This window comes from Calidris pugnax, unplaced genomic scaffold (assembly GCF_001431845.1).
Source record: "Calidris pugnax isolate Ruff unplaced genomic scaffold, ASM143184v1 scaffold95, whole genome shotgun sequence".
NCBI lineage: Eukaryota > Metazoa > Chordata > Aves > Charadriiformes > Scolopacidae > Calidris > Calidris pugnax.
In genome coordinates this window covers 5800340-5820241 of record NW_015090885.1, presented here as the reverse complement: position 1 = coordinate 5820241, position 19902 = coordinate 5800340, and the positions used below count along the sequence as shown (strand labels likewise).

Sequence of the window (19902 nt, the reverse complement as noted above, 5' to 3'; positions counted from 1 at the left end):
TTCCTTGGTGTAATGCAGAGGTAAGCAGGGGAGCTGGAGGGAGTTTCTGTTAGCCAGTCAATCAATCATTTCCCAATGTTTATTATTTATCCCCCTGGCTGAGCCCTTCCCTCATCCCTGCCACTCCGGGCAATGGGAATTTTTGTGATCTCTGAGCAGCAGAGGCTGGCAGGCAGCCTGACTGACGCTAGCAGCTCATTCTCAGCCACGTGAGGAGAAACATCAACAAAGAGAGATGGAGTTAGAACTTTATTAGGAGAAACCTAGGCACAATTGACTAAAATCTCATGTTAAGGAGAGCACACAGGTCTTTTCAGGATTAAAAAATACACATATATAAAAAAACCTTACAAACAAAAAAATGGTTTCCCCCTCGGTGTGTGTGAGTATGTATGTACGTATATGTACAGGGAACTGTACCAAAGCTAACTACGCATCAGGAGCAAGGATTCACAGTCCCTTTCAGTGCATGGGAAACAACAGGGAGCAGCTTAGCTCTATTTAGCAATTCTCTTTAAAAGGCAGGGTGTCCGCTCTGCAGTGAGAAAATGTATCTGGAGTGGGAGCTGCCTACAGGCCTCGCCCACCGGGCTCACTGTGCAGTGTTGGGCCCCAATGGCTGCTCTGAGAGGCTACAGTGGTGGAAAGAGCTGGTCCATGGGTGGTTTCTTGTGCCATACGCTCTAGGGATGGACTGGAAATGAAGATGACCTGATGGCAGAACAGGGCCTTGCTGTGAGGACAAATATCTTGGCTTGCACTGGCTGGCAGGCTTGAGAGACCAGCCAAGAGCTGAATGATGCGCAGGACCTGGAGAGGACTCTTGCTCCTTGCAAAAGATGCTGAAGTGTTTTGGTAGGTTAGTGAGAGAAGACACAGGCCGTACCTCTTCTGCAGATAAACAGAGGATGTTTTTTTCTCTCAAGTAGGCAGCTGGCAGCACCCTTTCAGCAGCATTCATGTTGCTTGAAAAAATGAGTTTTAAAAGGGAGGAAAACCACTTTAATTCCACACAGTAATTCCTCCTTTTTTTTACTAGTAGGATATTTGTTCTCACAGGAGAGTCTCTATTTCTGTTAATGGATGTCTTGCTTAGAATTGATGACATAAGTATCTTGGGAAAATTCCCTAGTCTTCATCCACTGGTCATCTAAATGATATCCCTGGGCCCCGGGGCCAGTCTGCTGCACTGACTTAGGAATGAGGAAAGGATTCCAATACTAGACATGAGGCAGCTGTGTGTGGGGGACCACGGATGTCCTTATCTATGGGGAAGAGTTCTATACACAGTGTCAAAAAATTCAAGTAGGATTTATTATATAGGTAAACTGGTATAAAATATCTGGGCTCACATAGAGAAAGGGAGGGTTAGAAAGAGAGAGAACAAAGCAGATGAGTCTTTCTTTCAGAAAGCCTACCAGTGTGTTTCTACTCCCTGCAGGTGGGAGAAGCTTCAGCTCAGTACAATTGCCAAGCTGCTGTAGCAAATGTTGAATAGACACCAAAGAAGATGCGAGGGGGTTGTGATCCAGTCTGTCTGTTGAGTACAGTGTCACAATGGATACCTGCTGAGCAGCCTCAGGAGTCTGCTGGCCTGTGCTCTACCAGGCTAAGGATGATGAGTCTCCAGGCTATGTGGGTCCCATGATGAAAATAGGGCCAAGGGCTTCACATCTGGATGTTGGTGCCTCTCTTCAGTGCATGTCTCCCAGTGGCTGCCCCTGCCTTAATTTGTGAGAGGTGCTGTCTGCAAATAACAATGGTGTTCACTGAAAAAGGAGCAAGAGGGTGTTAAAACAGAGAGAGGTTAGCGGCAAGAGTTTGGAGTCCAGTTTGCAGAAGTTTTACTAAGCGCTGAGACTGCTCCTTCTCGTCATCCCTCCTGGGGACAGGTCAAACAGACAAATCATCTGACCTCGCCTTGCTGCTGGCACGGCTGGTCTTGCTGAACCGGCGTTTTTCATTGAAGTAGTTCTCGGGGAAGGCGGGTGCCGCACATTCATTGGCCACCTCCGGACTCTCCGTGTAGCTGGACTTAATGAAGGGCCCTTCACCAGCAGCATCCTCCTGGCCGTGGACCCTCTCGGTGGCGAAGTTGGCAGTGTTCTGCTGGGAGGCCATCTTGTTGCTGAAGGGGCTGATGAACTTCCCATTGGGACTTGACAAGCACTGGTTAAAATCTGGTGGAGGAGTGTACATCTGGGCTCTTTCTACTTGTGGGGCAGACTCCAGTCTGCCGGGGGCTGTGCTGGGGCTGGGTTTGTAAGATCGGGAGCACCTCTCCTTGGCTTTCTTCCAGCCCAGGTGGTACAATTCAGCCAGACTGAGGAACAGGGAGAGCACTGCCACAGCCAGCATGAAGACGATGAACACGTTCTTCTCTGTGGGACGGGAAACGTAGCAGTTGACGGGGTGGGGGCAAGGTGCCCGCTGGCAGATATACAGGGTCTCCAGGAAGATCCCGTACAAGATGTACTGTCCCACAATGAAGGCCACTTCCATGGCAGTGCGAATTAAAATGCTGTAGACGTAGGTGTTCAGTAGACTACCCCTGAGTATGATTTTGCCTCCTGATTCATCCCAGCAAGACAGCTCAGCCTTCTCTGCCACTGGGCACTTCTGCTGGTAGTACGTGTCGCCATTGTTTTTCATCTCTTGGGCCTCTATTTCTGCCTCCTTCATCTTCCTCTTCTCCTCCATGCGCACTGTGTGCATCGCGTGGCCCATATACACCAGAGATGGGGTGGAGACAAAGATGATCTGGAGGACCCAGAACCGGACATGGGAGATGGGGAAAGCCTTGTCGTAGCAGACATTCTCACAGCCAGGCTGTTGGGTGTCGCACATGAAGTCAGACTGCTCATCCCCCCAGGAGGACTCAGCTGCTGTACCCAGCACCAGCATCCGGAAGATGAAGAGCACAGTCAACCAGACTTTCCCCACCACTGTGGAGTGTTTGTGGACCTCCTCAAGAAACTCTCCCAGGAAACTCCAGTCTCCCATTTCTGCTCACCAAGAGGAGTGAGAAGTCTTGAACGGAGAATCGGATGCAGCCTCTGTGGGAGAAAATAGAAGAAAGTGGTTCTAAGGAGGGTTAGGAAATGCCCAACTGGGAATGCATGGAATGAAATGATTTGTTTTTTGTCAAAGGAAATGTTTTAATTTGACATGAAATGAATGAGGTCTGGTTTGCTGAAAACTTTGTTTCACATCCACTGAAAACAATGTGTTGGGTTTTTTTTTTATTTTATTCATCTACTGAAACAAAAATTGAGCTTTTTTGCATAACCCAACTACAACCTGTTAAATGGGCTGCCAAAACTTTGCGGATGAGACAGAGTTTTTCTTGGTTCAGAAGGTCCTTTCACTGCGGTCTGCATATTGCATCCTCTGCGGGCTGTGTAGTTAAAGCAGTATTCATCTGTCTGCAAACTGCTCTCTGGGGTATCCTTAGTGGCCTGATCCCCTGGGAGACAAGACTGGAGTCTACAGCTTGGTCTGAGTGGTGCCTTGGCACTTTCCTATGTCACCTTCGTGTGACATCTGCACTGACACCTGCAATGTGAAGCGCTCACAGCTTCATTTCTGCGCTTGATGCCACCACTGAAAGAAATGCCGAGAAGACTCTCCTGTTGCTTACCTGCCCCTTCCCCGTAGGTTTTGCTTTGGTTTTGCCATGTCACCAGCTGCCAGTGTTTCATTTAAAGCTGAAAATATTTTGGGGAGTGTAAAGACTTCGGTGAGCTGTGCCGGTCCTGTGAACCTAACCTGCTGCCATCCTCTCACACTGCTCTGAGAGGGAACTGCTGCCAAATCTAAACGGTGGATCTTGCTCCTTCCTCTTTTTATAAGCTCTAAGACAAAATTCACAGTTTGAATGACACAGGCCAAGAAAAAAGCCTGCTTTAGAATATCTCTCAAGGACCAGCGGCTCCTGGGAACAGGTAAGTGGTCTGATGAGAGGAAAGGTTTGGTGTGGCTGGTACTAAAATTGCAATGTGAAGATGTAGGACAGCCTGCTTCAGTTTTGTTTCTGACTCTGACAGATTGTTTCTGGCCAACTCACTTAACCCCCTGGATAAAGAGAGACCGGTGGGTTTAATCCATCTTTTGTGGGGCTCTGTGGGAGTGCTTGAGCAATCGTTTGATCCAGTTATACTCACCAAGCTTACCTTCCCAGGATACTGCAAAGCTCTCCCTTGTGCATGAGTTAAGGGCTAGGTGCTATAAAGTGTGCAGTATTACCTTGGAGATAACATTCTCCCACTCTTTTTGAAAATATCCTTTTAATAAATAAATGAAAAACGTAATCGTCTTAATGAAATATTAAAAGCACTAGACAAGGTAAATCCCAAGGCCATAGGGACCAAAAGCGTTAAGTCTCCTTCTTTATTGTCCCTTGTCTTGTCTTTAAGAGCCAGTTGTTTTTACTGTACAAAGAACATCTGTGGAGAGTAGACACTGTTAAATGCTGAGAATTTACTGCAGCAATATTGTGCAGATTTGCTGTGAGCAAAAGCTGGAGAACAAAGATGCTTGTTGAGGGAATGTCCCCTCCTCTGGTTATGTACGTGATATAACTTAATGTAGCCCAGGACTGGAGGAGCAGTTACACAGAAAATAAGCTGGTCTTTCTGACTCCCCTCTGTCTATGCTGGTAAAAGCTGGCAAACCTGCAGGTCTGTCTTATCCTCTGAAATGGCTTTGGTGCAATTAATGTCTTCTGGAGAAATCAGCATATGGCTTCATTCTCTGGGCACCAGGGGATTACATACAGGCAGATAAATCAGCGATGGGAAATATTTACAGACAGTTGCATTGAAATCAGGATTTTTTTTTTTTTTTTTTTTTTTTTCCCAGAGTGTGGACAAGGAAACCAGCTATCTGCAATTCACTTGATGGGAACATTCAAGACAATATGGTCTAACACAACTGTACATGTGGAATGTAACTTCCAAGATTGCATGAACAATGGTGTGTGTCCTCATTTTTCTAGGTGAGTTTGTGTTGTTTGCAGGCGCCCCTCTTGCTCCTGCTGTTGCTAGTTGACAGCTGCTTTTCATTGATTCACCTGGCTTGTTGGGGTAAAAATGAACACAGTTCTCTTTTGTGTGCCGCGGATGAGTTTTCCTTCCCACCACCTGTGTGTGCAACCACAGGCTGAGCACCTCTTCCCACCAGCTCCACCGTGTGCAGATAGTTTGGGGTTTTACTATGGCTTGTTTTCCCCAGGGCAGGGATGCCTATACATTGGCAAATTGTAAAAATCAATGTGTACAGAACATGAAGTTGGCAAACACAAGTGCAACAGGAGTCCAGAAAAAAAAAGTGTTAAGGGATGTGAGAATGGCAGTAATTTACCTGCCTCAGACATGCACAATATTTTCCAAAAGGAAGTAAATCAGAAGGATTGAAGGCTGGTAACCGTGAGGCTTAGGGTAGATATTAGGGCCGTTCCTTCTACCCTGTCTGGGTAGAGGAGGTGGCTGCTCCTCTGCATGGGCTGTTTAAAGGAGGGACTACCCAAAGAGCTGAATGTCTCCTGACTGTCCGGCTTCAACCTCACAGAGAGCCAGGTGGTGGCTGCAAGGGGGTAGGTGGCCACAGGAAAATGGGTGTTCGATAGCGAGAGAAGGGGTTTCCTTCCTCGTGCATTGTTTTTGGCTTAGATGTTTTTTGGTTATTTGCAAGCTGTTCTTGCAATGCCAGTCCAAGGGCCTCCTAGATCAGAAGAGAGCATCTAGAGCTCTGCTGCCAGCAAGCAGAGAAGGGCTGTTGTCGTCCTCCTGACAACTTTTCCTGGCTGTGCAGGGCCGCCTCTGACCTAGCCTTTCTCCTCTGGGCTTTACTATTCTTGGGAATTTTCCATATAGTTTCCTTTCCTCATTCCCAGACTACGGCTATCCCTGCATGCTTTGACCTCTCGGCGTGTGAGCATCTGTGGCCTTTTATATTCCCAGTTTGGACGCAATTGAACAAATCTTGTCTCGCTCTGGTGTAACTCGGCGAAAAACAAGTTTGAGTATCTTCGAAGCGTCTCAACACCTGATAGCAGACTGTCTTGACAAGCAGAGCCATGCATATTCATGCAGAGCTGTGGGCTGTGCCGCTGCCCGGCCGTGCTTTGGGCTGTTTTCAGTTTTCTGCTGGATCAACAGAGGAGCTGTGCGCAGTCATGGGATCTCGGCACTGGGAAACGCGTATGTGACAAAGACCAGCGCAGCCTGGCACAAACCCAGCGACGTGGCCGTCCCAGCTTAATCATCACCTGGAACACTATTGAAGCTGGGGAAAACTGAATATCACACCACAGGCCAGGCATGGAGTCTGCCCAGCTCCAGGCTGCCTTGTGACTGCCAAATTCCATGATAAAAATACCCCAGCGGGGACGGCACCTGCCAGTACTCCAGGCTGGCTTAGCCTCAGCCTGCTCTCCACCATCCTTTTTTTTGCACTACCTTTTCCAGAAGGGGAAAGGAAGCGTCCATCACTCTCGGAGCATTTTTGCCCATCTTTTCTTGTGATGCTGCACACTCTGAACAGCAGCCGAGCATTTTGCATTGCTGCCGCTGGAGCGCTTATTCTGGACAGACCAGCTGGGGCTTTGGGGAACAGTTAGGAAATTCATACTGAAGAGGCAGAAGGACTGCTCCTGAGCAGTCCTCTTCTTTATGTGAGTTTATTTCCCCTGGAATTTTTCAGAAGAAAGTTTTTCCCCTCTTTAGAAGACAGGAGAGACTATCAGCAGCGATATAAATAGCTGAGCTTGTCACTTCACGCTAACTTTTCCCACAAGGAAGGTGACAGGAGGTCGCCATCTCTGCAGGATGTTTCTAAAATAAAGTGGAGAGCCTGATTATGACACCGTTTCTGCTCTCCCTCGCGGGGCTCACCTCTCCCCCTTGGCAGGTCCCAGGCGCACGGAGAGGCTCTCCGAGGAAGGCTCCTTTGTGTGGGGGAAGCATGGCTCCCAGGGAGGGGGAAGCTAATGAAGTCAAGGCCATTGTATTTTTCCGACTCTACATGTGTGATTTGCTCAATTGGATACAAATGTGTGTATCTGATAGTTAATGAGATGTCCCAATGAACTAGGAGGCTGGGGGCCAAGATGTTGTGAAGAGGCTCACACGCCAGACACAGGGCTGTGTGTGAAGGCCATGCAGCAAGTTCATCCCCTCTGAGCTCCCAAATGGGGAGGACAGCCATCTCCTTTAGGTACTGGGCACAAGAGAAATGACAGACCTGTGCGGTAGGGCATCCAGGCCAGCTGTGCCATGGTCAGCGCCTGGGAATTGCTTGTGGCCTGCCTTCCTCCAGCTGTGTCACCTCATAGCAGGTCCAGGTGAGTGTGTGGCACAAGAGATAGCTACGGTGAGGGGGAAGAGGGCAGAGATATTTTCCCCTGCGTTGGCGACTGTCAGGCTGCAGCCAGACGCAGGTGGTCTCCACACTGCAAAACTGGATGTTCACACCTGTAGGCACTTAAGGAGGACTCTTCCAGTGCTGCACTGGGGGTTAGTTAGCTGCTCTGCTATACAGCTGTACTTTTTACTTAAGGATCTCCATCCCCCTGTTAGCAGTAGACCAGACTCACAGCATCCCAACGCAGTACAGATGCTGTCATTTTTATCTTGCAGATGGTGATCACTCGGGTACAGAAAGGGCAAACTGCTTGTTCAAGGTCACCGTGTTAGAGCTCAGGGGTTGTGACTTGCAAACTGATGTCCTGTTTTCTGTGCAGCCCTGCCTCTTAGACTTGGTGATAGTGACACAACACTGCTTCTACAGCACAAGAACATCTGCTTCTGCAGACCACAGCTCTTCTCTCCTGTGCCCTGGGACAACATTGTCTTGGTGACCAAACAGAGATCCCTCTCATGTTACCCTTCTATAGCAAGTACACCTGGCAGAAGCAGAGGTTCTCCTTTTTTTTGGCCCTTTTCTAAGAGACAAACATCCTGTGATTCTTGGCAGAGCCCACAGCTCAGTGCCCAAAAGGAAGAAGCAGCCTTTCTTTTCAATGTACATATATAGTGCTCCTTTGTTGCCAGGTCAGGATGCATTCTGGGGGCACGTGGCTTACAACAGTGAAAGATGAATAAAGTTAGAAATGCACTGTTCATCGTGGTTGCGATGCTTTGCATTCCAGAGGATTTCTATAGCCTTATGACATAGATTGATGCTACAGCCCACCTCGGCAGGTACCTTTTTGTTCACTGTTTACTGACATTGACTCCTTCATACAATAGACAAGCAATGACCTATTAGGCATTTTTGTCCAAGTGCCATCTCTCTGGCTTCAGTTATGCATGCATGTACTTATGGTAAATTTCTGCCTGAAATAGGCCAGTTCTTTAGCCAAATTTATAATTCTGATCTGTGCTTTGATCTGGACTAAATAGGTTTGTACTTTATGCTTAAAAAAAAGAATAATCCGATGTGTTTGCATAGATTCCTTTCTAGTTCCTTGGGTTCAAAGACCTGTGCTGAGCCAGTATCAGGGAGAGTGACTTTGCCTCTCCCATGAGATTTGAGCACTGGAGTCAGAGCTTTGTGTTAACAGCTCCTGTCCTGGAAGACAGACATCCAATGTTTCTCATCTCTCTACTCCTCCTGAGTTCACTGCAATTTCTGGAAGGGTCATACTGGTATCCAGACCACTGGCCCTGCTTGCAGTTGCAGACAGCTTGTTATTCCTTGATGAGGTGTGCTTTCCCCCTCCTCTCCAAATGTGGAAAATCTCAGAGTTCACAAAAAAGAGAGTGGGTGAGAAGATAAGGGAGTTGAATGACCTGTCACCTCCTGAACACACACATAACCCTGACGCACACAGAGACACAGGCAGAGGGAAATCACTCAACACCTCCAAGTGTATACATCAGGGATGTGTTACACACACAGATGACAGTATTATGTCGAATATTTTCATCTGAAGTGATGATGGAAGCTGCAGACTTACAGTTAGACAAATAATAAAAATTCAGCTATTTAGGACACCTAATGCTATGTCCACGCACACCTACCTGCCCCCCCGGCCCTGGCCAGAGTCAATTTATGCTTCCCTATATCCTAATATCAAGGCCAAGCTCTAGCTGATGTAGATGCAGGAGACTGACAACAGAAAAGACCTTGAACTTGGATGAGTCAAGCTGAGGAATGAATTTGTCCTATTGTCCTATTTGAAAAGCCCGCATCAAATAGTTAATATGATAGCAGTACTCAGGCTTACACTTAGCATGCAGGGAGCACCTTCTAGTTCCCTTGGGATTCTCTCTCTTTGCCTTAAAGAAACGTGGATCCTTGGAGAGCCCAACAAATGTGACAAAATTGGACATGGGATAAGCTAAGTGAAGGCTCACATGTACTTTTTGCTAGAAAAAAATATAATTTCTCTCTCTAATGTAAATGCTGGAAAGAGGCTAATGGATATTATTCAATTTACTCCTTAAACTAACAGGATGAAGAGCATCCAGTTCAGGATTACAGAGCTTGGTGCTCTTTCCAGTTTCCTTATCTTTGCAGGGAGAAGCTAACCTATATGGATTTGCAGATGTTGCTAAATTGGGCAGTGCTGTATACAGGGGAGGGGACAGTCAAACAGGGCAGTTTTTCCTCTGGAAAACAGAAACATGCTGAGAAATTTGGGGGCTGCTGTAGTAAAGCCGTTCCTGAGCTCTGCTGAGAGAAGCTGATGTTAAGCACTGCTTAGTCAGTGGGGGAGGCTCGTGTAAGGAGACGTGGCAGTGACGGCAGGCATCACGTCGAGTCCAACATAGCAGCAAAAAACCTGCCCATGTGCTTTTAGGCTGGTTCATAGGCAGCATGAGCTGCCACTTGTTATAGTGTTGAAACAAAACAGACTAGAGAAGGAGAGTGCTCTTATTGAGACTTTTCCCATGCTTTCTTCCCTCCTCTCCCCACAGTGTATCCCTGCCTACCACTTTCCATTTGGTCTCCTATAGGAAAACTTCCCTCCCCCCTCCACCCCAGGCAGAGCCTTGCTTCAGCTTTTTGGTGGTTTTGACTACTTAACTCTCTACAGCACCCGGATTGCTAATGCTTTCAGCTTTAGAAAGGGGAAATTTTAAGTGAATGTTTCCTTCCCACTTACTACTACCTTGTCAAATCTCATTTCTTCCTTCTTTCCAAAAATCCGTAGGGTTCTCTTCACATTCCAGCCTCATTGCTGTATCGCTGCCTCATGTATTTAAATTCTCATTCAGGATGAAGTCTGGCTACAGCTTGTGAGCAGATTATTTTATGTATTCGGTGTATGTATACATATATATTTGCAACACCCTCCCCCCCTTTAAAAACAACTAATATTAAATTTGTAAAACCAAGCGGTAGCGAGTTAGGAAATGCTAGAGTTACTGTTCTCAGTACTCTTAATTCAATCTCTTTGTGCCTGTGCCTGTGCCTCATAGCTGAGTCTTTAACCACATCCTCACATTGTCACCTCATTCTTTGCACAGGATGCCTGCCCTGTTCTGTGCCAGCCTGGCTGGGGCTTTCTTGAACAGCAACTATTCAATGTTTTGTTTTCTCCTTATTGTTCAGTGGGTGGCCTGTGCCTCATTTACTGTACATTATTCAGGACCACTTCTAAAGACAGAATTATTAGTTTCCTCATGGGTTTTCCTATGGCTTTCATCACAACGGTATCTGATTGCTTCACAATTATTAATTTGCTTATTTTCATTACCAACTTGAGGTGATGAGATAGTATTATATCAACTTTACAGCTGAGGAACTAAGGCAGTGAGAGATTAAGATAAAAAGTGTTCATTAATTTTGGAAGCTATTTGGCAATGTTGCTAATCTGGGGTTTTTTTTCAGTGTATTTAGCACTAACTAACATATGTTCAAAGCAGAGCTCTGTCTGGTTAATGCTGGAGTGGGAGAGTTTATCACTCCCACCAGTTGGACTGCATCTAGAAATTAGATATCCAGAAGATGAGAGACAACATTGAGGGGGCATCTGTGAAGAAATGTGGCTTAAGTGATTTGCCCTGTCTTGGCAGAGGAAATCGAAGTAAGAAACAAGAATTAACTCCAGTCCTCTTGGATAGCTTTATCTGATTCTCAACTGGGGTTTTTCTCACATCCCACTATTCCCTCCCTTCTTGACCAGGCACCTGAATGCAGCCGAAGACCCTGGAGCTCTGCTGCAGCCCTGCCAGACAGCTTCACTTCCTGAGCAACCCTGTGCCCTGAACAAGGCATCTGTCGGCTTTTCTGCTTCTGAAGGAGAGGAGTTTCATATGGAGATGCTCAACCATTCTCAAGGCATGCCCATAATGACAAAGATAATGAAGAAAGATGGAAATGTAAGTGTAAACCCCTTAGTTCTTACATTATAAACCACTGACCCCTCTTTAAAGATTCACTAGAGAGACTAAGAAGCATGTGGCTCTATGCTCATTACTTACTGTGTGGCATGAATATTTCTTTGTTTCAGAAAAGAGCTGGCATGCTAGAGATCTCTCTGTTGCTTATCAATAGCCATAAAATTGATTTTTTCCTCCTCTTCATGAATTCTTAGCCCAAAGATTGAAGTTTCTCTGGTGCCTCCTGGGAACTATTTCTAATTTTAAGCCTCTGTCCTCGTGCCTCATACAACAGCACCCGAGGTGTGGAGTAGTCTCTGAAATGTGCTCCCTAATGACATGGTATAGTGCTGAATTACTCATTCCTTCTCGTTTATTTTCAATGCTGCAAGATAAGTCAGAAAACAAGGGCAAACGTGCAGAATGTGTGAAATCTGTCTGAAGGTCAAAAAGAAAAGAGAGGCTAGAGTATGAAATCCTGTATTTTCTGGCAGGGTTTAAATTTTTCATGTGAAGGCCCATAAATACTAAAATATTGTGATAATATATACTGCTGAGTGGAAAAAAAACAACAACCCCAAATAGTAGCAGGAATACTTAACATAGTTCCCAAGCGACCAGAGCCTGATGAGTATTTTAAACCCTGAAGCCTCAGGAATTCTCCTAAACTGCTCTTCTGCTCCCAAGGAAAGGGGGAAGAAAGTTAGAAATCTACACTCTTCTCTGAGTGGAATTTGAAAAGACCAGTAAATGCAAAATTTTTTGGGCTTCTAATGCAAATACTAAATACTGTGAGGCTTCTGAATAACAGTATAAACAACTCCTAGCTGCACACATATATTACATGCATTAAGTTCTTTAGCCTTAAAGAGAGACTCACATAGGCAGCAATAGGGAAAGCCTGTCACACATACTGCTTCACAAAGGTATTTTGGCAGGTTTATTAGCATGGAGGAAGAGTTCAACGATTAAGACTTATTCAGCTCATCACTTTTTAGCTGAGGTTTGTCCAGAAATGCTACTTACGTGGTCCTCTGGTAGCTTTTATGATAAAGAGAGGCACTGCCTCAGTTTACCTGAGCTGTTAAAATCAGAGTGCCACAAAGCTCGTTAGACATGACCAATGGCCAGTAAAATGACCCTTTAGGAAATGAAAAGAGCCACCACATATCAGAGGTGGCAATTAGCAAGCAACCTTTATACTCATTCTGATTGCCTCTTTCCAGATGGATGTATAAGAGCCCCGTGTTTTCAAGCTGGGCTGTTCTTTGAAACATGCGGTGGCAATATTACGAATATTAAATTATGGAACTGTAATTTAATAACTATTCCAACTACAAAAAGGGGGAAAAAAGTTAGGAAGGCAAATAAAAAGAAGCAGCAGCTGCCAGTGGAAGAGGGCGTTTGTCCCTCTAGGTCTACGTGCCTCTTTGCTGCGGCTGCCCTGGGCAGTGTCGGGATGGAGAAGAAAGGCATTCCTCCCGCTGCGCGCAGTACGGGTGACTGGGAGATACGAGCAAACCACTTCTCTACATTTCAGTTACGTTCCCAGGCTCCATGTCACAGCCCAGCCAGGACGCAATATTCTCAAGGACAAGAAACTGCAATATTTTGAAACCATTCTGCGTGCTTCGGAGTATAGGCGGTTCACACAGACACTTGATAAAGTGTTTATACCCTGCCAGCCTCTCATAGGTAAGAGTTCCCTTCACCACCCCTCCCCAGAGCGGCCTGACAGCATGCTGAAATGGGATCTGACAAAAACTGCAATTTGCACATTATACTGTCTGAGGATACTTGGGGCTCTTATCCTGCTTTCCTGGATGTTGAAATCTATCGGTATTCATGTTCATTGCAGGCAGGCTTCCTCATCATTTCTGTAGCTGTCTGTGGCAAAAAGAGTTTAATTTTTAAAATGTCCCAAGCCCATTTTAAAATGTCCCTATCTAGTGAGAATTTTTTTTGAGAGAGATTGAAAGAAAAAGTAAATTTCTTAAGTTATTTTTGGCCATCCTTCTCCTGCCTCACCCAGTCCTTCTCTCCTCTCATGCTGTTTTCCCCTTGAGTGTAACAGCTTCATCTGCCATTGATGCTTCTGAAGTTCTGTTATTTCCCCCTCATGGTTACTTACCTGATTTCCAGTATCTTGTCTTCTGTCTCCTTTCCTTGTACTTTTCCTTTCTGTAGTTGAGTTGGACTCCTGGTTCTTCTCACTTGCTTGGTTTTATTCCTTTAATATGGTTCTCTCTCTCTTCCTCTCTTTTTCTCCACCCCCTTTCTGTGTCACTTTCTGTCTTCCCCACTGCCTCTCTGCCTTTCCCCCTCTTCTTTCTTCACCTACTTTTCTTGTCTCTCCCACCCCCTCCAGCTTAATCTTTCTATTTTCAAACCTAGTTTCCTGTTGTTTTTCCTTTAAAGACCATGAATCTCATTCCTCCCTCTCCATTCTCAGCCTCTCCCTGTGCCACCCTCCCCATGCCGACATGCACTCACTGCCGGCTTCGTGTTGTCCCTTCTAGTTGCTGCTACTGCTGTTCCTCGCACCTCCTCCCCCAGATAACATGGCATGTTTTAAGCCTTCCTTAAACGTAAAGAAACAGGGTTGCCCCCCAGTTACACCAGCCAGACCTTGGGAAGCTTTTTCCATGCAAGACATCAACAAAAGACAGTTTTCTGACTCGTTCAAGCTTAATCTGGCAAAACAGAGTTCTTGTGGAACCTCTTCAAATAACATAGGACTTGATCTGCTGGCTTGGACCAGGGGCCCTGCACAGCTGCAGCCTTGTCCCAAAGGGCACCTGGTGCTTCCCAGTAGGGCTTTACAGACCCTCTTACTGACAAAGAGTTGCTTGTCAGGAGAGGTGGTTTTTGACACAACATCTCCCCGTGCACATAGTCTGATGCATGAGTATTTGGGCCTTTCTAAAAAATGCTTTTGGCACATCAAGTGTCTGAAAGTCTTGTATTTCATGTATGTGTCAAGTTGATCCTCTGATTCCTGCACATCAGGCCCCAGAGAGGAGGATGAATCAGAGATGCCTTCTGGCTGTGATAAAGGCTGGTCTCAAAGAACCAGTGTCAAGAAAGGGAGATTTGCACAGAAGACTCTGCTACCCCTGAGAACTGGCTTGCTGTACACAAGCTTTGGCTGGTGTCCCTCCAGCAATCCTTCCTGGGGTATATATCTCCCATCCAGAACATAATTGCCCAGTGGTCCCTATGCAGCAGCTAGCATAGATCGTGAAGAAAAAGCAGTCCAGAGACTAAAACACAGGGCTCACAACTCTTATTGATCTGATCATTGTTTCCCCACTGATTTAGCATCCCCTTTAGCCACAAGATTGACAGCCAGCCTACACAGGCATAGCGCCATGCAGAGGCTACCTCTGGGGGCATGTCCTGTGTGGATTCTCTCACTCTGAAGCTAAGACTGCAAGTCCTTTTCAAGAGGGCTGAATCCTCACTGGTGGTTACTGCAGGACACACAGTGCACAGTAAATTCCCATAGCAGCTCAGTAAACTCCTGGTATAGAGAAACACATAGGCATTTGCCACTTCATTTCTAACTTCATTGAAAGGCCTTCTGTGACTTCAAAGAAAATGGGAATGTTTCTGGAGTTGTTTCTCCCTCTTCTGCCTGGCAGTTTTATATCTGTGATGGAATTTAATGAGAAGGAGACTATCACTGTGTTCTTTCGTCTTTCTGGAGTAATTTCCATAAAGCATGTAAAGTCCTGTTGATTTTATGCCAGTGAAATTGTCAAGGACTTCATCATAGAAGTGTCCAAAAAAAATGTGTTAATAATACAAATCTATCTCACAGATGGCTTTGGGATAGGCTGGCTAAGGCTTGTCAAGGGTTTCTCATGTGCTACTGAGAGGCAGGTCCTGTGAGGGAGCTGTCTGAAATGTAATCCCCTCCCCGCGCGGCTGACACTTCGCTGTACGCTCGGGGGGATCAGGTCTGATCTCCCTGCTCACTCCTTTGTGTTTCTGATCCCAGTGTTATTCCTGAGCAGCACGCTCATTCTCCTACAGAGTTAATCTCTGGATCCAGCTGATGCAGTCTAGTTCTGCGGAGTGAATAAGGGAGGGGAGAAGGTTTCTGTCCAATACATGCATCATGCACGTCAGAGAGCTGTTATGAGCTCTCTTTTTTTGGTGGTGGTGGGAGCTGTTTGAATTTTGATGCACAGAAAGGAAAGGGGTGAAGGCAGACAGGGAGGCAAAAGCCACAAAGGTGAGGAGAGAAGTTGTATGGATACCTCAGCCAGTCCCTCATTGTGTTTCCCTTCCTCTTCAAAGGAAAACAGAAGTGTCACGGCAGCTTCTCCAGCTCCGCAGCTAGAGAAATAACTGCTTTGCCCACTGGTAAGCTGGAAAGAAGGATTTTTCCTCCCCTCCCCAAGAGACTGCTATGCAAAACTTGTATGACTTGAGTGAGGAGAGCAAGTGGAAGAGAATGCTCCCCCAGACAGTGGGAATGAGGAGGACAGCTGACAGCTTGCCACGTGCAGCTTGGAGATCTCAGCAGTTTATGGTGCTGTGGAATGGATTTTGAAGGAAAGGAGAAATAAAGCCAGGAGGTAAGGGGAAAGTAGAACAACACGTACCATCTTTTGACCAAAGGTAAATAGCTTTCTTGAGCTAAGATTCCTGACTCTCTTGGTAAAAGAAACATAGCAGCCCTTATCTACCTGGACTACGGTAAGTCATATGATATCGTGTCCCAGAAGAAACAAATTAGTGGAGAAGATTCAGCTGAAGAAGATGGAGATTATTAGAGAATTCCTCAAGAGGGTAAGAGGCTGACAGAACTGAGACAGCAGTTCCCTAATAGGTTCAAGGGAAGTTATCTGTGCGGCCGCTCAAAGATTGCTCTTAGGACTGATCTTTTTTAATATTTGTGTTAATTACCTTGGCACTGAAAGTAGAAATGCTAATGAAATCTGCTGATGGAACAAAGCTGGGAGGTATTGCCAGGGCAAAGGTGGATTCCAGCACTAGGAGAGCTGAAGACTGCTTGGGACTGGAGCGATCGAGGTGAGGTTAGATGGGAGAGTGCAAAGTCACACACTAGGAACTTGAACTCGTTGCTCAGAGAGTAACAGGAGTCTCTCTTTGCAATTGGGAGTTCCTAGTTGGCAGGGCAGAGATGAGGAAAGTCCTGGGTGAAGGTCACCAAAGGAGGAGGAACCAGCGATCCTATGTGGGGGTGAGAAAGGCAAGTGAGCTTTCAGGATGTAGCAGTATTTCCAGTTGCAGCGAGTGAGATTAATGTCATCCAAGAGGATATGAAAGCCCACCAGAATAGTGTGCACAGTGCTGCTCACCCGCATTCAAGAAAGTTATTCAGCCTGGAACAGGTGCAAAGAAAGGCAACGGGGTGATCAGAGGGACATAGGGTGTCCCTCGGCCAAGAGTATGTTTACTTATCAGTCACAGAAGCGACTGCAGAGAGATACTTGAGCTGATTTGAAAATAGATGCGATACCAGTTTGAGCTTTTCTGCGTTAATTATTTTGCACTGAACTTCATGCTAGTGCAGCTACCCAAAGTAATTAAAACACGGTGTGATGTGCCTGCAGGGTGAATACTATAAGGGAACTTAGTTACTCAGTCTGGCAGAACAAAGGTTAAGAGAGGAGAGATTTGCTGCCTATAAATACTTTTTGGGATTGGGGCTTGGGAAAGTAAGTGCTAGGGAGAGAGGAGAGCTACATAAGCTAAAGGACAATGCGGCACAAGAATAAATAGATATAAATTGGCCATGAATGAATTTAGGTTGGAAATCAGAAGGTTTCTAAGCAACAGAGACGGGAAGGAGGTGCTGGAACAGCATTTTAGTAGCACAAGTGAGGGCGGAAACCTAATGAGATTTAGGACAGAGCTTAGTAAGTTTAGAAAAGGCCATTTGTTTTGTACTTGCCTGTTATTCAGGGGGATTGAACCTGATAAGCCAAGAGGTCCCGTTTTCATTCTATTTCCTGTACTTGCCTTATTGCCTCAGAGCTGCTCCCTTTCACACAGAAGCCAGGTAAATCTTGAATAGAGTTTGTGTGATGAATTTTTCAGCATTGATACCATGGATATTTAATGGAGGATTCGTTCTGTGTCAGGGATTTAAACAAACAAAAAGAGCAAGCCAACAGAATCCATAGAGAAAGTCTGCAAATATGCAGTAGTATAGAAGAGAGCTCAGATGTGAAAGAGCTTCTTCACATAAAACAGATGTTCTTGGAACATCTGGATTTGCTGGAAGCCTGTTTCAAATGCGGGTAGATGTTCTTCTGAGATTTGAGAACTTCAAGAGACTGTCTGAAGGGAAAATGTCTTGTACTTTCCTGCCATTACCGAGGATGTTGTGCTTGGGGAGGATATCAGATTTACTGCACTGGGAAATTTCAGAAAAAAACCACCACACAACAGCAATTGAGATAGAAACTTCTTGCATATATTTAATCGCTGATGCTTGGCCACAGCACTGCACTTATTCTGATTCTTCATATTGTCCTATGCTGGACAGGCACCTCTTGTACCTTCTTGAAAGCATGAATGGGTGCTACCTTCCTGGTGAATCTTTTTATCTGAAATCCCCATGCATGGAAATGATTGAAAGGGAAGGAGGGAGAGCAAAGTTCTCTGTTATACATTAGACCTCTGGAGACAGCTTTAAGGCATCCTTCAGCAGGAGGCAAATTCCCAAGGACAGACTGGGCCCAAGGGAACAGGAGCAGCATGTGACAATGGGGTCCCTGAATGAAGGGGAACAGTTTTATAGTCACAGTTCCTTATTTAAAATCTCAAATTATTCCATTATAGATGGACATTTTCCACTTCCCAGCCCAGAGTACCAAACCAGCACAGAGTGAGAAAAGAATAATCAAGAAACACCAAAGCATGAAATGTCACTGTGTGTCAGTCTCATTTGCCACTAAAGTTTTCAGCAAGAAAAACTGGAAGAGGGTTTAGTCTCACTGGGAAGAAATGACCATCTTTCCCAAAGTAAATGCTTAGTTTTCAGCTTCATCTTACTGGAAATTAAGCACAGCACTCTCACAGCTACTGCTTCCACTTCTCCACTCCGCAGCATCTCTGAGTAGTTGAGAAGTGCTTTGCAAATAATAATGTAATTACAGCTCCTATATACGCTCTCCTTGCTTTACTGGTGGAGGAACCAAATCATGGAGAGTGCAAAGGATTTGTCCAAAGAATCAGAGAGTCATTCTCAAGCAAGGAGTCCTCGTCTGCCTAGCCACAGGACATTCATCTTGTCCTGTAAACTTACAGCTAGATGAATTGCTCCTTTACAAAAGTATATGTGTGTATACATATATACATATATATGTTTCCCAAAGTGAGAAGAAAAGAAAGAACAGACCTTTACCTCTTTTTTCTGAGCCTGCACAGGTAGAGGGAGGAGCAGGTAAAGTTGACTGAAGGGTGAGATTTAGCACAGCCCCTTGGTCTTGCTGGAGGTCACCTCTCTCTCTGTCACTGTTTGGCTTCCAGAAGAGATCCGTGTCTGAGGGAGGACACTCTGGACAGGGTAAGCAAACCCCAGCCAGCTCCCAGGAGCTCAGCCTCCTGGTATGGTCTGACACTTCCCTCAAGCCTGGAGGACCGATGCTGGGGGACACTAGCTCCCGAGCTGTTCCTGACATGCACTGGCAGCTGTCTGCCTGCTATTCTTTTAAAGAGTCTTCGTGGATCAGGATAAAAATGTGATCTTACGCAGGCGGCATTGTAAGCACAACTTGGCTCCAGTTCAGCTCTTCCTCTGGCTCCCAGCTACTCTATTTTTATTGAAGGAATTTGAGGCTATCAGAAAGGAAGTCAAATTGTTTTAGGAAAACAATAGAAAAGCAACTTGAAGTTTATTAGCTTCCTGCCCAGGGCCTGGGACCAACTTGTCAAACTTATTAGAGCGATGGCAGAGCTATTTATTTAAAAGGGCTAGCGACAGGACTCGCAATTTCATTCCTGTTTAGGCCACGGTGAAAACAAAGGAAAGCCATAAAATAATATCTGAAGGGAGCAGATGGCTAACTGGTAAATGGTGCAGGTAAGGTTGGCCTGTGAGCCATTCATGGTGTTCACCAGTGCAATGGCTTTCATGGGATTTTTCTTATAGAATAAATGCCCGAGTTTGCATTCATAGGCTAGCCCCATCACCCCAAATTCCTTATTGTGGCCCAGATTTTCAAATGGAAGCCTCATAGCTAAGATTACAAATTTGGCAGGAAAAGATCTTTGTTTAGAGCTACTGAAAGGAGCAATACAATACAGCAGGTCTGCAGGAGAGCCAGGAATAGAGCCCAGGTGTCCCTGATCCTGCTAGACTGCTGGAGCCCCCTGACTGTAGAAAATATTTATATCCTTCAGAAGCAGCTGCAGTCTGCTTCCCCATTCAGCTACCCCAAAGTAGCAGTGCCATGAAGTCACTAAAAACACACTGGCATGCGGCTGGTGAGAAGAATGGACAGCCAACCCGTTAGACTCGCCAGCAGAAAGTGTCCGTGCTGCCCGAGCCTTTCTAGGGAGGTTCATCCTTTGCAAGGGAACGAGAAGA

General features: G+C 45.8%; 2 protein-coding genes across 12 annotated transcripts in view; one reads left to right on the top strand and one right to left on the bottom strand.

The window, feature by feature from the left end:
* Positions 1-236: 236 nt before the first annotated feature.
* GJA5 (gap junction protein alpha 5) lies at positions 237-19010 on the bottom strand. Of its 3 annotated transcripts, none has more exons than XM_014947234.1 (2): positions 18712-19010; positions 237-3056 (listed from the first exon to the last, which is right to left on the bottom strand). In XM_014947234.1, the coding sequence occupies exon 2, from the start codon at positions 3001-3003 to the stop codon at positions 1894-1896; it is 1110 nt and encodes a 369-aa protein (XP_014802720.1). In that variant the 5' UTR covers positions 3004-3056; positions 18712-19010; the 3' UTR covers positions 237-1893. The 3 variants fall into 3 exon arrangements, with proteins under 3 accessions (XP_014802720.1, XP_014802719.1, XP_014802718.1); XM_014947233.1 differs by having other exon boundaries at positions 18718-19010; XM_014947232.1 differs by lacking the exon at positions 18712-19010 and adding an exon at positions 13462-13852.
* The window catches only part of GJA8 (gap junction protein alpha 8), a 52352-nt gene continuing 45311 nt past the window's right edge, over positions 12862-19902 (top strand). For 7 of the 9 annotated variants that reach the window (XM_014947231.1, XM_014947225.1, XM_014947228.1 and 4 more), the window contains exons 1-2: positions 12871-13025; positions 15636-15916. The gene's annotated coding sequence lies outside the window, so the exon portion shown is untranslated. Of the gene's footprint in view, positions 13026-15515; positions 15917-19902 lie in introns of those variants that run through there. The other 2 variants (XM_014947220.1, XM_014947222.1) reach the window with 2 other exon arrangements.

Excerpts from the sequence above, each read along its gene's own strand:
- GJA5 (XM_014947234.1), bottom strand. The coding sequence starts at position 3,003 with ATGGGAGACTGGAGTTTCCTGGGAGAGTTTCTTGAGGAGGTCCACAAA.